Raw genomic sequence first — 16119 nt, 5'->3', positions numbered from 1 at the left:
AGCCCCTCGGTCACCCCGGGCTGGGCAAAGGTTGACGCGGCTCCCGCCCCGTCCAAGGGTTGCGGTGGCCTGGGGAGGCTCGAGATTCCTGCAGCTGGGCAGGCGAGAGACAAGCGAGGCTCTGCAGGTTAGTGCTGCTTTTCTTAGTACAGGAACTTGGAAGGACGTGTCCAAGCGGAAAGACTTAATCTGCTTTAACGTTATGATTTACTAAAATGCTTCTTGCCTTTTGCAGGCACGAATTGAAGACCTGATCAGGGATTCAGCAGCTCTGTTCCTGAGGGAGTCATTCCTACCTGTCAACAATACCAGGTTAGGCTGCTGCTAAAAATGAACTAATAAAAGCTCGGTTAATGTGAAAAACAAGTTCCACTCTCTTTGAGGGATTTATAACTTTGATAAGAATTAAAATAGATATTTAGGAGACAGAAAAGCTAAATTCTCTCAGCCGAGGATGCTTGGCACAAGGTCTGCCAGTAGCACACTTTTCACTCTTTCAGACTTCAATATTTAAGGATTGCTGTGTCCTTCAGATTTATTTGTGGGTGGCTCCACTGTGTCGAGTAACACGGGGTCTCATAAACTTTCTTCTTGAGGTCTTTGATTGTTTTTATTTTGATTAAAAAACAGAAATCCAGCAGCCTTCATGCAGGGCCACAAGTTGACAACCCCTCTGCATACTTTTTGGCCTGGTCACTTCAGATGTCACAAACAAAAAACCCAGTCCTCTTACCACTTACACTGTCACAATCAGAAAATATACTCATCACTTTTTCCAAACTCCATTAACAAAACATAATACAGTAACATTACACATACAGTATTCATTCTAATATTTGTGAAAAGCCAACTTTATAATATGCATTTATAACAGTTAATAAACTCTTTGTGCCTGCTATTCTGAACAGATTGAGTGCATCTCTCTAGCAGTCTTTCTTTGGAGGGGCTGCCGCCTAAGTATTTGCTAAGCTATGATGTAAGAAATCCAAGCTGGCACAGGGGGGTTGGTTTTCTTTGCTTGTTTAATAAATGTAAGAAACTTCTCCAGTAGCTGAATTTACTGCATTTTGTTGCAGTAATTACTGCTTCTGGTTTCAGAATACAGATCAGATCATCCAGTTTTTCTTTTCCTTCTAGAGACACAATGTCTTCTGCAAATGACTGTCAACCCCAGACTTTGACCAGACCTGCACTTGGTGAGAGGGAGGCAGCTGAATTGGTTGACAGGGTGTTTGGATTGAAGGTGTTGTGGATCAGACCACTCCCCAGCTATGATGATCAGAACTTCCATGTGCGTGTCTCAGCTGAAGGTGCTGATGAGTATGTCCTCAAAATCACCAATTCCGAAGACAGCCAGAAGCCTGACCTCATTGAAGCGCAGACCCAGGCCATGATGTTTCTCAGTGCTGAAGGCTTCCCTTCAGCTACTCCTTATCTGACAAAAGATGGTAACATAATGTCTCTGGAGTCGGGAGGTGAGCCACTGTGGGCACCTTTACTGCCCCACTCTCACTCTTAGCTCGGCAGTAGCATGCTGTATGGCATACCATGTGTGTGCTAAAGAGAAACTCTAGGCTTGTGTTTGAATAGTGGGGATATGCATCAGGTGGTCTGTATTCCAGCCATAATAGTCCAAACTTAAAATACCAGAAGCGAAGCAACTCCAAAAGAGTAATAATTAACTAGGAAAATGCTTAGGAAAACACTTCAGCTGAAGGAATTGGAGAAAACATTTATTTGACCCGTTAACATGCACAGATGGAGTTAAAGTTAAAAATGCCTAATTGACTATGTGGTGCTTGAAATTTTTTGCCTTCAGAGTGGTGTAAAATACAGTTCTAGCCCATCTCAGAAGCCAGAATAAATTGCTTTAACTGTGTTTGGAAGAAAAATTTTGTTGGCATTTAGCTTTTACTGTCACTGCAACTTCCCTACTGCCTTTGGATTCCTGAGACCTGTTCTGCTGCAAAACTTTATGTGGGTGTTTGTGGGCACTGGAGGAACCTTGCTTGGTGCTGGGTTAGGTCCTAGCACAAGGACTAAAAATCCAGCATCTCCATTTTCTAAGTGTGTTAAGTTTGTTCATTATTATACAACATTTGGTAAATCAAATCTTTGTATTAAATCTGTTTTATGAGTTACATCTGACGACTTCTACACTAGGATGCACCTTTTTTGCCTCTTGCATTAACTAAATACTCAGTAGCACATAGCAGAGTGACTGACTGTATCTCTCCTTGTCAGGTACTAGACCTGGGAGCAAGAAGTACATGGTCAGACTGCTGACTTACCTGCCAGGTACACCAGTAGCAAAAATCACTACCAATGCTCAGATTCTGTATGAGATTGGGAGACTCGCTGCCAGAGTGGATAAAGTGCTCTCAGAGGTGAGTTCTCACGCTTCAGCCTCAGACTTCTCTCTTAATCAATGTCTCTTCAGCATTTGCTAATGTGCTTGCTGCCTGCTTTTCTGACCTGCAAAATGCAAGTTGGTGACTGCAGATGTCAGTTTGACTCATGGCTCAGGTCCCAGCCTCCAAGCTGGCTGCTATAAAACCCTTTCCACAAATACATGACAAGTGACATGGTACTGGTGATCCTTTTGCAGTGCATTTTTTAATCATGAATAGGGAGATAATGAGTTCTTTTTACTTACGCAAAGCTCACCTGTTAGTGTTTCAAACCTGGCAGATAAAGGAGAATGAAACCTAGGGTGCTCAAATTAGAAGAATGCCAAGCTCATTTTAAAGGATTTTTGTGTAGTGCACAGCTGGCTGATGTACTATTTTGAATTCCTTTTGACTTGCTGACTTTCTTGTCATTAGCACTGTGACCATTTCACATTGGTACCCTTCCTATACCAACAAGCTGTGCCAACAAACAGAGATCTGTGACACTTCTCAATTGCACCACTTCCCCTGAGATAGTCTTAATGCAAAGTAAGTTCTGTCTTTATTCTGTAGTTACACAGGATAATAAAGCTGAACAATCAGCCAGTAAGTAACTTTGATGCGTGAAAGACCTCACATTATTTATTAACCTTTCATTAACCTTTCCTTCTCATGTTCTGGCTGCCAGCTTCAGACAGTTATGAAATGTGAATTGCCAGTTTTACTAAGCACATTCTTAAATTTCAAGAGCATTTTTCATTTGTGAAAGATAACTTACTGTTGCCTTTGACAGACTGGTCACACTCTTAGAATGTGATTAAAATAAACTAGTCTCAAAATATGCCTGATATGATCCTGCTAAGGGGGAAGTAATTAATGAGAAGCAATTCTGATGAAAAATGCTCTTTATTCCCTTAACATATGGATTATCATCTACTAACGTGGTTTAGATTTGTTCTTTACTTGTTCAGACACTGTCCGCTTTTGACTATCATTTAGTGATCTTTAAGAGCCTTAATTACAAGCATAGTTTTTGGTTTTTTTTTTTTTTATTTTTTCCCTATGCACTGACCCAGAGGTCACCTTAATAAGCATCTAAGGAATCCAAGATAAGCATGAGGTGTGCAGTGGGAGAGATGCTTTTCCTCTCTGAATGTCACTTTCCAAACCATCCCTTCCATTTGCCAGTGAGAGAGGGGTTAAGGACCTTGTATGTTTAAAGTAGTAGGGCCTGGATGTACAAAGGCGAATTTTCATAAGCACAAAGCCATGGTCAGTGTCTCCATAAATGACTGTGCTCAGGATTTTTCACACACTAGCTGTACCTAAGGCTTGTCCCCCAAAGGTCCTACCTCTAAAAGCACAGAGTGTGCCTGCTTCCAGCACGCTGGCAGGTTTTGTGTCTCTACTGCGCCCCCAGCTTTCTGCAGCATCGGCTGAGCTCTGCCAGAGTGGGACTCTGGCTTTGGCAGAAGCTCAAAGTTGCTACGTAACGTCACCCTATGCACAGTCAACAGCAATTTTACATTATTGAAGTGGCAAATGACTTAAGGTAATCTTTGTACCTAGAACATGGGAAAAACCTTTGAGGCTGTATGTAAATATTAAGACACTTGGCATAATCATTCTTTAGGTTATTCTTTCACTTGATATAAAACAACAGTCTAGCTCCTGGTGCTTTTCAGTGAGTCTTATTAGAAATCTGATAAAATTAATAGGGGTTTTGAATCAAGCCCTTTAATCATAAAGTCAGCAATTTTTCTTATGCCTATATTATTGTGTGTTTTTTCCAAAGAAATTCCAGCATCCATCAGTAAAAAGTCTGCATCGAGGTCAGTTCATTTGGAACCTGGCAAATGTTCCTCTTCTAGATCGGTACATCTATGCCTTGGGCCAGAACAAATACCGTGCAGTGGTGGAGCAAGTTATCGAGCAGTTTAAAGGCAAAGTAATACCCAAGCTAAGCAATTTCCGAGCCTGTGAGTATTTTATTTTCATTGTAATGTTTTTTTTAACTGAGACACAGAAATTTCTTAAAAGAGTTTGGCTCTGCAGAGAAGGAAAACAAAAATAGCAACAAAAGTAAATCTCTTTTCCCTAGCCTAGACATGGACAAATACTGTGCTGAATGTGCACAGCACAGAGTAAGCCAAGAGGAATGTTCTGTCCAGTCAGGGTCAGTTCTTTATCTTTCGGATGAGTTTGCTCCCAGTTAAGTTTATGATTTTCATGCTGTTATATCAGCTTACTAAATATATACAGAGTACAGTACTACCTTTCATAAAGGCCCAAATAAGTACTTAATTCAGTTTTTGGAATTCAGTTTACATTGATATTGATGATAGTGTGACAGTTCCAGAGTTGGAAACTACTGTTGTGTGTTTGCAAACACTCAGTGTATCTCAGGTCACAGCAGCCTGGGGCGTGATCTCGTAATGCTCCCGAATCTCCACTGCTGTAGGTCATCTGGCAGTGCAGTGCAGGTTCGCAGGAAGCAGAAAAACTGTGAAAGACAGCACTTGATGCTGCAGGGGACTAGTGTGGTTTTGTAGCTGAGTATTAGTTTGACATGCATCTTCCCAAAGCTGTTTCAGCTGTTTAATAATTATTAAATACTGTTTCTATTTCGTTTGTGTTTAGGTATCAATCATGGAGACCTTAATGACCACAACATTCTGGTAGACTCCAGTTCTGCTTCCCTGGAGAATCCCCAGTACAGACTGTCTGGCATCCTGGACTTTAGCGACATGAGTTACGGGTATTACGTGTTTGAGGTTGCGATAGTCATCATGTACATGATGATTGAGAGCGCAGACCCGCTGGGTGTTGGGGGACATGTTCTCGCAGGGTTTGAGAGCGTCCTGCCACTCACCGATGACGAGAGAGGTGCCCTCTTTCTCCTGGTGAGTGGCAGGTTTGCACAGTCCCTTGTCATCGCTGCCCACACGGCTCTGCTGTACCCAGAGAACAAGGAGTACCTCACAATCACAGCCAAAGCTGGCTGGAAACACTTAATGACAATGTTCGAGGTGGGCCAGAAAGCTGTAGAAAGGACATGGTTTGAGACTGCCCAGGCGTACACTCACCACGCACCTGCCTCGTATGTCCGCGGCTGCTGAGGTACTGGGGTTGACATGAGATATTAATTTTAAAGGATTAAGGACTTTAGTTAAAGTAGACGTGGACTTGCTGACGTAGACTTCCCTTTACATTTTGAAGAATAAAAGACTTTAGCACGTAGACTCCCTTTTACTAACTAGACATTGCTGAGGTAAACTTCCTTTTTAACGTAAGCCGGATTTAAGGAACCGATAAATCAGGAGACCTGTCAACTTAATCAATAGACTCCAAGAACACAGTGTGATCATAAATCAGATAGTCTTGAGAAAACAGGATCCAGGTGTCACCAACACTAAAAGGTTAAAAAGGCAAAGCGAGGAAGACGCATCTTACTTCATAATTTTGAGACCCCACCCCCTAAAAAGGACCACCGACCCATTTCAAAGAACAAACTACGCATGCTTAATTGCTTTTTGGCTAATTACTATACGAAGTGGGGAATGGGATGGACCAGAGTTATGAATATGCATTTGTGTTTTGGGTATTCAACACTTTTGTACATAAAAAGACTCTGTGAGCATCTGTAAATTGCGCGCGTGTATTTGGGAGCTATCCCGCACGCTGCCCGGCGTCATAACAAACATACACTAACTTCAAACTGTTAGAGTCTTTGTCCGTCAGAGTTGGATATTGGTATTAGATCAATATCCATATTTTTTTAACAAATCAGACACAGGACTAAATAAAGTAATGAAGGCAGCGCTGCCTGGGCTGGGTGGGGCGCGTCCACTGCACTGTGTCCGCGGGCAGGGGCGGGACTAGGCTCATCTCCCCGGGAGAGAGAACCATTACTGCCCTCACTGCAGTCACGGGGATGTGGCCATTACCGCCCGCACAGCGGGGGGACTGTATGTGACCATTACGCACCCTCCGGGCAGGACCGAGCCCTTTTCTGCCCTCACATCGCGGGTGTGGTGTCACCATTACCTGTCCTCACACGGGAGGTGCGGTGTCACCATTACCTGCCCTCACACGGAGGGCGGGGCGTTTCCCGCCCCTTTTGGCGGAGCGCGGGCACGCGCACGTGACGCTGCGGGCCGCGCGCCAGCCCCGCCCCGCGGCGGCCAGAAAGGGCGCAGGCCCCGCCCCCGGCCGGCACGCCGCAGTGCGCAGGTGCGGCGGCCATTTCCGACGCGGCGGTGAAGGTTCGGGCGCGGCCGCAGCGCCCGGTTTTTGCCTGCCGGTCGGGTCTCGCCGCCCCCCGCCCGGCGCAGCGGTTCCCTCCGGCCCGCCGTGAGTGAGGACGGGCGGCGGGTGGGCGGTGGGGCACAGGACGCGTCTTTGCGCGGCGCGGGAGGCGGCGCGGCCCTCGCGTTCTGCCGTGCTGAGGATGACTGTGCAGTGCGGGCGCGGGCAGCAGCGCCGCCTGGGGCCGTGCCGGGGCGCGCTCCGTGCCGGGGCGCGCTCCGTGCCGGTTCCCGGGGTTCCCGTTCACGTGCCCTGTGCTCTCTTGGCAGGCCCGGTGCCGGTTCCCGTGCTCTCTGCTCTCCTGGCGGCCCGCTGCCCTCTGCCCGCGCCGCGTCCCCGGCACTATGGTGAGTGAGTCGCCTTCCCGGAGCTTTGCTGAGCCGCGGACCCTGCCCAGTCACGGCCCGGGCGGGGGCGGCGGTCGCCAGTGAGCAGTCCGAGGTCGCCGAGTGGCTGGGTTTGTTATACGGGGGCTTTAGGGCGTTGGTGACAAGAGACTAAGGTGATACTTACTGAGCTATTCTTTTACAGTCTCGAAGATATGACTCCAGAACTACCATATTTTCTCCGGAAGGTACTTTTTGACCCGACACTTTGAAGTAAACGCTATTCTGTCTATCTTGTCAAAACTGTCAAAACATTTGCACAAAGCGTGGTTGTTAGCAGCCTGTTTCTGTCTGAATATGAGTTACAGAAATCATATTTACCCACACCCAGTTTTGTAGGGACAGCAAGGGGGTCCGAAGTGGACACTTTGAAATTCATTCTAAGTGAAGCTGTAATGGGACTGAGTCCCCTTAGTAATATCGCCTTCCATGTTTTTGAAATAATCAATTGTCTCTTGTTTGAGTATGGTTAGATTTTGTCACTGTCCCCTGAGAACGGATAATATCCTGCTAGTGCAGTCGTGCCTCTTCTTGTTGTTATTGCACTTGCTGAAACAAGTACACACAAAACACGATTTCTTACTTCTTTGATGGCATGAACCCAAGAAGTCCAGTATAAAATATTTTCTTTGTTTATTGAAAATTTGTCTGGGCTTATTCTACTGCAGCCGACAGTTTGTAAATTTTTTTCATTTTATTTTATTTTACTTTATTTTTTTTTTTATTTGAAGGCTTTTTTATTCCCTAGTGGCCGTGTCCAGTATTATGTTATTTTCCTTCTCTGACCTCTTCCTCCTTTTCAACCAGTTAATTTACAATTGACTGATAAGAGACTGAAGAAGTAGATGGGACAATGAGTACTTGTCAGATTCTTGTAACTTTAAGTCACCCTGTGTAGTTGTTTTAGTTCGGTGTCATTTTTTGATGACAGGATTCCAATCCTTTCCCAGGTCGCTTGTACCAGGTTGAGTATGCGATGGAGGCCATTGGGCATGCGGGCACTTGCCTGGGAATTCTAGCAAACGATGGGGTTCTGCTGGCAGCAGAGCGGCGCAACATTCATAAGCTTCTTGACGAAGTGTTTTTCTCAGAGAAAATATACAAACTTAATGAGTAAGTTGAAATGGTGATTAAATGTCCAATGGTGTTATTAACAACAAAGCGCTGATTGGCACGTAACTTGGTCTGATTTTATTGGAAGTATTAATAATCTTTTTGTTTGGTGTTTCAGACAAGGATGACTATTCTGTCATTGTTCACTTCAGTAGTTCCCCTTCTAAAGTAGAAGCATTGCTGGCTTGGTTTTTTTTATTTCTAGGAGAATTTTCTAGGTGGAATAGCCTGTTTGTTGGTACTACGCCATACAAGGTAATGGTATTGTGGCATTTCTTTCTTACAATGGTATTGTAAGAAAACTGGGAAATCTCAGTTTTACAAAATACCATTGGGGGCAGAATAAAGAACGCAGACAAAAATTACCATGCTATTTTAGCTCCCCTTCCACATCTCTATTTTTATTCCATGGCTTGAAAAGTACAAGACAACTGCATAAAAGGTGCTTTAGGCTTCTTTGCCACAATTGTAGCAAGAGATGAACACATCTTTCTATTACCATTTTCATTCTAGCTCCTGGAAGTCAAATTCATCATGTCAGAACATAGAGTTTTATGCTTTCTTGTTGCAGGGGAGGGAGGTAGAGCTTCTTCCTTGACAGAAGCCGCACATGAACACAAATAGTTTTTCATCCTATCTGCCTCCCGTTCTGTGTTGATCTTGAAAGCACCTGGAACAGTAGGAAGTACTGGATTTTCAAGGAGGCAGTATAACAGCACGCTGGAGTAGTCACCTAAAACAGCCCTTCCATCTATTGGAAATCCCTAATTTCACAAATCCTTTTTGTGTAGCATAAGGCTTGTAGCATATCAGATTGAGCTGAAGAAATATTAAATTAAGATTCAAAAAAACAATCAAGGATTGAAGCACTTATTTTTCTTAGGCAGCTATCAAGACTATGAAGTTGCAGTTACACAAATGCCACATGTCAGCCAGCAACTCCCATTGAAGGCCTGTCACATCTGTGTGGCTCCTTCAGTGTTGGGGTGTGCTGTGTCAGGTGGCCTCCTGAGAGGCACCTGTATGTATGTGCCTAATGGCTCTTGTAAAACCACTCAGAACTTAATCATCCTTAATCATCACGACCCTCTTCTCAGAACTACATAACTAACATACTGACTTGCTGACTTTTGCTGTCTGCCTTTGCTCTTAACAAATGGTTACTGATATTTTTGGTGCATCCTAAAGGCAGGAGCTGATGAACCCATTTTGTACAGCAGCTGTGTACTTTTGATGCTCTGCTTGAACCCGTGTATGAAGATGTAAGTGTTGGTTGGAGATGGACAGGAGTTCAGTTAGTTTGTATGCTTTTTTCACAGGGATATGGCATGCAGTGTCGCAGGAATAACTTCAGATGCCAATGTTCTAACGAATGAGCTGAGACTGATTGCACAGAGGTAGGTCTTCTGACAGCTGACATGGTTTTACTCACCTGTGCTGTCACATTCAGTTCTCTTTATGTATTGGATCAGAATGAGCATGTGTTTAGTAGATCAGAAGTAGGTTGAAATAGAATAGCTAGATCAGAGGCTCTAATTTGGGAACTTGATTCTCTTAAATGTTATACAGGATATGGTCAGCAGAACAAGTTTTGAAAACTGGTTTTTTTTCCTCTTTGATATTAGGTATTTGTTACAGTATCAAGAGCCCATTCCTTGTGAACAACTAGTAACAGCACTGTGTGATATCAAGCAGGCTTATACCCAGTTTGGAGGTAATGAAGTGTGATGAATCATTGTGTTACTAAATGTCTCAAGAACAATTCCCTTAAATAATATGAAGGATCTAAGTCTGCAGACAGTTCTGCTGAATTCTCTTAAAAAGTTTTATACTTAGGAAAAAAATAGCCTGATTTAAGAAGGGAATGGGTAGTCATGGTTACTGTTTTTTGCTGCTGAGGTTTCTACTTATCTCTTGGGGAATTGATACCTGAGATGCTGGCCCATTGCACAGAATGCTTTGAATGCTTTTGCCTTTAATGAATGCCTTCAAAAGGCCAGCAGAGAATTGGTTAGGCAACCTTTCAACATTTTGGACCCATCCAGCATAATGGCACAATGAATCAACACCAGGGCTGTATGTGGGGTATCAATATTCTAACACTTGAAAAAAGTACTGTTTATGTGGCTCAAGCAACATGTTAGAAAATGATATTGTAAGTAGTGTTCCTTAGTATGTGAACTGGTAATTCTGTTGTTTTACATAAATGTAGTGGGAGAGAATTACTGTTTAAACGACCTGGCTTTTGGCACTACTAAGTTAAATGCATTAACAGCTAAGCTGAATACTTGAAATATTAAATTTTAAGTCCTGAGATGATAAATTACAATTTATGGTGACACAAATGAACTGCTCTTAAAGTTAAATGGAATAAACCTCCTCTGCCTCCTACCCTGTGACTTAGGAGTGCTGGCATGCTTATCTCAAGCAGCAGAAGTGTCTGTTAAATCCTAGTTCACAGGAAGAGATTGAAAAACGAAATCAAAGAAAATAATTGCCACTCATGACCAATCTTGTTACTAAATTTAGGTTGCTAATAGCCTTCTTTTCAACAGGAAAACGTCCTTTTGGTGTTTCATTGCTCTACATTGGCTGGGATAAGCATTATGGATTTCAGCTGTATCAAAGTGATCCTAGTGGAAATTATGGAGGGTGGAAAGCCACATGCATTGGGAATAATAGCGCAGTAAGTTCTGGGTTTCTTTAAAAGTGTAAAGTTTAAAAGTTTAAATTTTACTGAAGTTTAAAAGTGTAAATTGTACTGAATTAATTAAGCTTTGTTGTTGATGATTAGTGTGAGAGAGATTTACAGGTAATTGTAGAAATGCTGCTATTACCTCACATGTTGGTATTACCTGGCAAAACCCCAACTGTGTGGTTGTTTGCCCAAAGACACCATTTTAATTTCTGTGAAATTTACAGGCAGCTGTGTCAATGCTGAAGCAAGACTACAAAGAAGGGGAAATGACCTTAAAGACTGCTCTGGCATTGGCTATTAAGGTTCTAAACAAAACCATGGATGTCAGCAAGCTCTCTGCTGAGAAAGGTGAGTGTTCCGCTGACACCGGGAGGCACCCTCTACTTAAACAAAGAGAGCAGTGAGTGCACAGATTCCCGATGTGGCTCGCCAGAGTGTTAGTTGCCACAAAAAAAATGTTTTCAGAAGATGCAGGAGTTCTCAGCCTTAGCCTAAGAGGCATTCAGTTAGCTTAGTCCAGGCTGATCCCTGTTGGCCAGCTGCAAAGGTGAGGCTGCAGTTTGGGGATTGAAACACCCGTGTGTCTGGGAGCAGAGCCCTGAGAGGAGCTCCCATGCTGCTGTGCTCGGCTGCGGGAGGGGACTGCCGGTGGCTGCCTCCAGCCAGGCTCTGTGGCACAGGGAGCACTGGAGCCTTCTGCCTCACTGTCTCTTGTAATCTCAAACCTTGCCCTGCTGATGATTGCTCTGCCTAAACGCTGCTGTCTGTTCCATGTGTTTCAGTTGAAATTGCAACACTGACAAGAGAGAACGGAAAGACAGTAATAAGGGTTCTGAAGCAAAAGGAGGTGGAACAATTGATAAAACAACATGAGGAGGAGGAAGCAAAAGCTGAACGTGAAAAGAAGGAGAAAGAACAAAAAGAGAAGGATAAATAGAATATGAAATCAAGTGTTCACTAGATAATAAAGGACCTGCTTCAGCAAAAGATAATCTGGATTTCTGTGCTGTAGAAGCCTACAGCTAATGCCATGGAAGACTCAGAAGTACTTTTGATGAACCAGGTCTTTAGTCATCATTTAGATAATTAGTTTACTGCTCCTTACATTGACCAATAATTGCTTTAATTCTTGAACACTCTTTCTTTTATCTTCTATTTTTTATTATGGAATAAAATTTAAGAAGAATAGTGATGAGTGTCTTTATTTCCTCAGTAATGCCTGGATATGCACAATCTTGAGGAATTTAATTGCTTTAAACCATTAAAACAAGGTATATGCTAGTTGGTAAAGAACAAATACGGTGTTAGAAGTGTTAGAATTTTGTGTGTATGTGTGGGTTTTCCTTTTAAGGTAGTGAAAAGAGCTCTTAAGCTTGAAAAGTCATTTCACAAATACAGAATTAAAGTGTGCTGGCATGCCAAGTTTTAGTTTTGGCCTATTTTGTTCTATAGGAGGCTCTGTCAAACTGATGGTCTTGCAAGCAGTAGTGTCTTAAAAATGCCCTGTAGCAAATGTGTTCAGTTTATCAGCCTTCACAAGTGCATGTGTTTTCTATGAAATTAATCATACAACATAGTTATATTCACACAAACTAGAAAAACATTTTATAAAGGCCACATGAAAATGTTTTATCTTGTCAAAGTACAAATAGGTAAGTAAAATAGTGCATGATTTTTAGGCCATGTTGACTATTTCACATTTTATCCTGAAAGGAAATAGAGATGTTTTATGTTTAGTTTAGTGTTGCTGATACTTCCCCAGTGAATTTGGTTCCTTTCTCTGACACAGCAGTCAAGAAAACTAACCAGTTAAGCACCAAGAAATCATAATTGTGCGTGAATTAGGAATTATAGTCATTTTTGTCCAGCTTGCCCCTATACTGAATGGAAAAAGTATGATAGACTAGCAAAAATCTCTTCTACTTCTGAAAAAAAAAGTGCTCTGGAGTGAACAAAAGAAATGAAAAGTTACTGGAAACTTGTGCACCCATTACTGTGCACTCATTCAGATATCAACAGCAAAGTGAAAAGCCTGAGTTTCATGCTTAAAAGTGAATCCTTGCTGAATTTCAAACTATGACAGTAGTGATCGAGCCCATTTGTGCCCACCCTGAATTGTGTTGATCTTGCAGGTTAGTTTGGTTTGGTTTTCTTACCCCAAAGAATATCTGATCTACACAGGATTTAATATGACCATTTAAAGAAACTGAGTGAATACATACAGTGTTTTGTTGACTTTAATCCATCTCGAACATTTTTGACTAAAATGTACTTTGTCAACATGGTCAGAAACGACCCTTCCTCTTGACTAAACCCCTTTCTGAGTGCACTGCTGTAAGAGTCACTGTTGAGAACAGAGGGAAGGAATCTGACTCAAGATGTCTGTGCTGCAGCTTGGGTAGTTGTCCTGCACTCACTCTGGCAGCCTCTGTACAGAGAGCGGGGAGACTGGGTTCTCTGCAGGACCTGCTTGGTCATTCTCTAAGTCTTGGTGCAAACGAATTCCTTTAGTCTTTAGCACTGAACTTAATACTCAATTTGTTAATATTCGAATTTTATAGCTAATGAAAGTTCAACTGGCTTTTATTTACACCTTGTGCCACAGTAGGTCTTCCAAGTAACAACACAGGAATGATATATCATTTAACAATCCTCACTAGTTGCAGGGGTAACATCCAATGGGTAATATTTAATCTCCATTATAAAGGACTGTATAAATACATCAAGCTCCATTTTACGTAGAAATTCAGTGCTTGGTCTTTCTATTTTTTTGATACCATGAATGCAATATGTCAGCATCTTTTGTAGATTTCTGGATAATTGATGATGGTTATACAAGTACTCGGAATATGGTCTAAAAGCAGCAATGCCAAAATGGAATTTTTTTCTCACTTCTCAAAGATGATTTACAACAATATGTGATAGATTCCAGCAATGCTTTCTGTCTTCTAGGAAACTGTTAAAGCATCTGAGCTTGTGTTCATCAGTGTATATACTTCATAAAAGACAGTCTGTTTAGTGTAATAGTGTATTATCAGATAGCTTAGAATATAGACTTACTAAAATATTTTTCTTAGAAGCATCTTTTTCTAAAAAAAATGGGGATAACTAATATATGCATATCATGGTTTAAAGAATTACCAATACCATTTCTTTGCCAAACATGGCATCATTTGCTGGTAAAGGAGAATTTTTTACATACTGTAATAATAAAGAGTTATAATGACTTTAATAAATGTATTGAAGCATTGTGGTAAGTTTTAAAAAGAACTATTTATTTTAAGGTTTTGTTTGCACGAAGTGGAAGAAGTATTGTCTAATACTTTATTAATATAATTTTTGAATAGTAGTTACCAATTTAATTTAAAAAAACATCATCTCTCCTGAGTGCCAATAATAGCTGATTGTGAGGTGAGCCTCAGTACTGCCTTGGAATAGGCAAGTAACTCTACCTGGCAGTCATGTCCAAGATGTACAGCCAAGTTCTCCTAACCAAAATTTAATTTATGATTCTTTTCTGCATTTGAGCCTAGGGCAGTAAGCAGATGCTGGAGATCTTTCATGATTAGAATCTTCCTGAGCCATCCAGACAGTAATGCAAGTTTCTTACCTGTTCTTCCTAGAAATAAGAGCAGTGTTTGACTGCATTGGCCTATTGTGTTGATTCTGGCTTTGTGTGTTAAAAAAAAAAAAAAAAAATATCACCACCAACTGTGCCTTTTCTGGGAGTGGTTTGGGGATAAGTCGTAAGAACAGAAAAATTATTCTGGCGATACAACTGAGGTATCTTTGCTAATCAAAACGATCTTCCTGTTCTTTGTATGGGTTTTTTGTGTGTGTATGTAGTGTTTACGTAGAGTTTACAGTGTATTACATAAGTATTTAAAATATTTAGCTATTGCTGTGGATTTAATGTTATTTTAAAATGAACTTCATGTGGTGCTGTGAAAGGTGACAGATTTTTCAAGTTAGGTAAAAGTATTAACTTCAAATTGTTTGCATAATACGATGTTTTTAAACTTAAAAAAATGGATAGCTTATATCTCACTTGAGTGCATGATAGAACTTGTTAGGGCAAATAGGCAAATATTCATAAATAGATTGTCCTAAGAAATTGTAATGTGATTTGTTATTCTAAATAGTTTGAGATAATGAAACTACTGCTTCTCCAATAATTACCTGTGCTGTCTCTTGCATCTGTCAGTGTTTAAAAATAGTTAGCTTGTTTTCTAGGTGACTGTATTCTGTTCAAATAAAGTTAAATTAACTTCCCAGACTGCTTCTTCTATGACCTCCTTTAGATATGGTTCCCTCTTCATCCAAATATTTTACTTGTCAGTTACAAAAGCATCCAAATTAAGGGACAACAAAAGACTCCTGATGGTAAATTTGACAGCTGCCTCTGGTTTGTTATATAGTTCCAAGGTAATTATTTATTCTTTCTGTTCATAACCTTAAAATTAGGAAAAAATACTTCTCCACGCTGTTGTGAAAATGAGTATGATTGAAAAGTGTTGGGTGTTCAATGGTTTTAGAGGCCTCAGGACTGTATGTGATACACAGATAACTCAGTATACAAGAAGCTGGTGCACTCAAATACTTCACACGTGTAATATTGTAGTATGTATTAAACTACGTACATTGTGTAGTTTCAGACTGGAAGAGACTCTAAGACTTATTTAAATGTCTTTCATTTTCTTTCAAGAGTATTTTCTACTACAGTTCCTCTGCAGTAACAATTATCCTCATTTTCAAGTTTTAATTGCAGTTATTTCTACCTCTAAAGAAAACCCTCTAAAGTTACTGGATCTTAGAGTACCCTTCACTGGCTTTAATCTGGAGAAAATTCATCTTCACCACGTTTTTAGAATGTTTCTCATTTTACAAATAGAACTGAGCAGCTGGCTATTTTTATCTGGGTTTAATTTGGCATTTGGCTTTCCAGTTAAACTACTCTTCAGTACACAGTGAAAGCTGCCATCAGTCAATTTATTGCAGATTCTCTTTAGTGGGGGACCTTCAGATGTCACCTCCTGCTGACAAGGGTCATTTGAAAGGCAGCATTACTCACGTAACTGTTTGGACTTCCATTTAATGGTAAATATTAACATGTTGCTGATACTATTAACATTCTGATCCAAGTTCAAAGCAAGAGAAAAAAACAGCTGCTTATTTATAACTACTGTTTTCTAAAACAGTAACAATACAACATAATTAACATGTG

At 41.2% G+C, this 16119-nt stretch overlaps 2 protein-coding genes across 4 annotated transcripts; both read left to right on the top strand.

The window, feature by feature from the left end:
- On the top strand, positions 1-5632 carry HYKK (hydroxylysine kinase). Its single transcript, XM_066328774.1, has 6 exons — positions 1-127; positions 236-312; positions 1138-1475; positions 2245-2387; positions 4186-4369; positions 5031-5632. The coding sequence occupies exons 3-6, from the start codon at positions 1145-1147 to the stop codon at positions 5507-5509; spliced, it is 1137 nt and encodes a 378-aa protein (XP_066184871.1). The 5' UTR covers positions 1-127; positions 236-312; positions 1138-1144; the 3' UTR covers positions 5510-5632.
- A 964-nt stretch (positions 5633-6596) lies between these two features.
- PSMA4 (proteasome 20S subunit alpha 4) lies at positions 6597-15169 on the top strand. Of its 3 annotated transcripts, XM_066328766.1 has the most exons (9): positions 6597-6743; positions 6968-7045; positions 7230-7272; positions 8035-8197; positions 9517-9594; positions 9823-9911; positions 10753-10883; positions 11120-11243; positions 11678-15169. In XM_066328766.1, exons 2-9 carry the CDS (start codon positions 7043-7045, stop codon positions 11830-11832), a joined length of 786 nt encoding a protein of 261 aa, XP_066184863.1. In that variant the 5' UTR covers positions 6597-6743; positions 6968-7042; the 3' UTR covers positions 11833-15169. The 3 variants fall into 3 exon arrangements, with proteins under 3 accessions (XP_066184863.1, XP_066184864.1, XP_066184865.1); XM_066328767.1 differs by lacking the exon at positions 7230-7272 and having other exon boundaries at positions 6599-6743; XM_066328768.1 differs by lacking the exons at positions 6597-6743; positions 6968-7045; positions 7230-7272; positions 8035-8197 and adding an exon at positions 8434-8452.
- Positions 15170-16119: the final 950 nt, after the last annotated feature.

The sequence above is a fragment of the Sylvia atricapilla genome, chromosome 13, assembly GCF_009819655.1.
Source record: "Sylvia atricapilla isolate bSylAtr1 chromosome 13, bSylAtr1.pri, whole genome shotgun sequence".
NCBI lineage: Eukaryota > Metazoa > Chordata > Aves > Passeriformes > Sylviidae > Sylvia > Sylvia atricapilla.
This window is presented reverse-complemented; position numbering and strand designations above follow the sequence as displayed.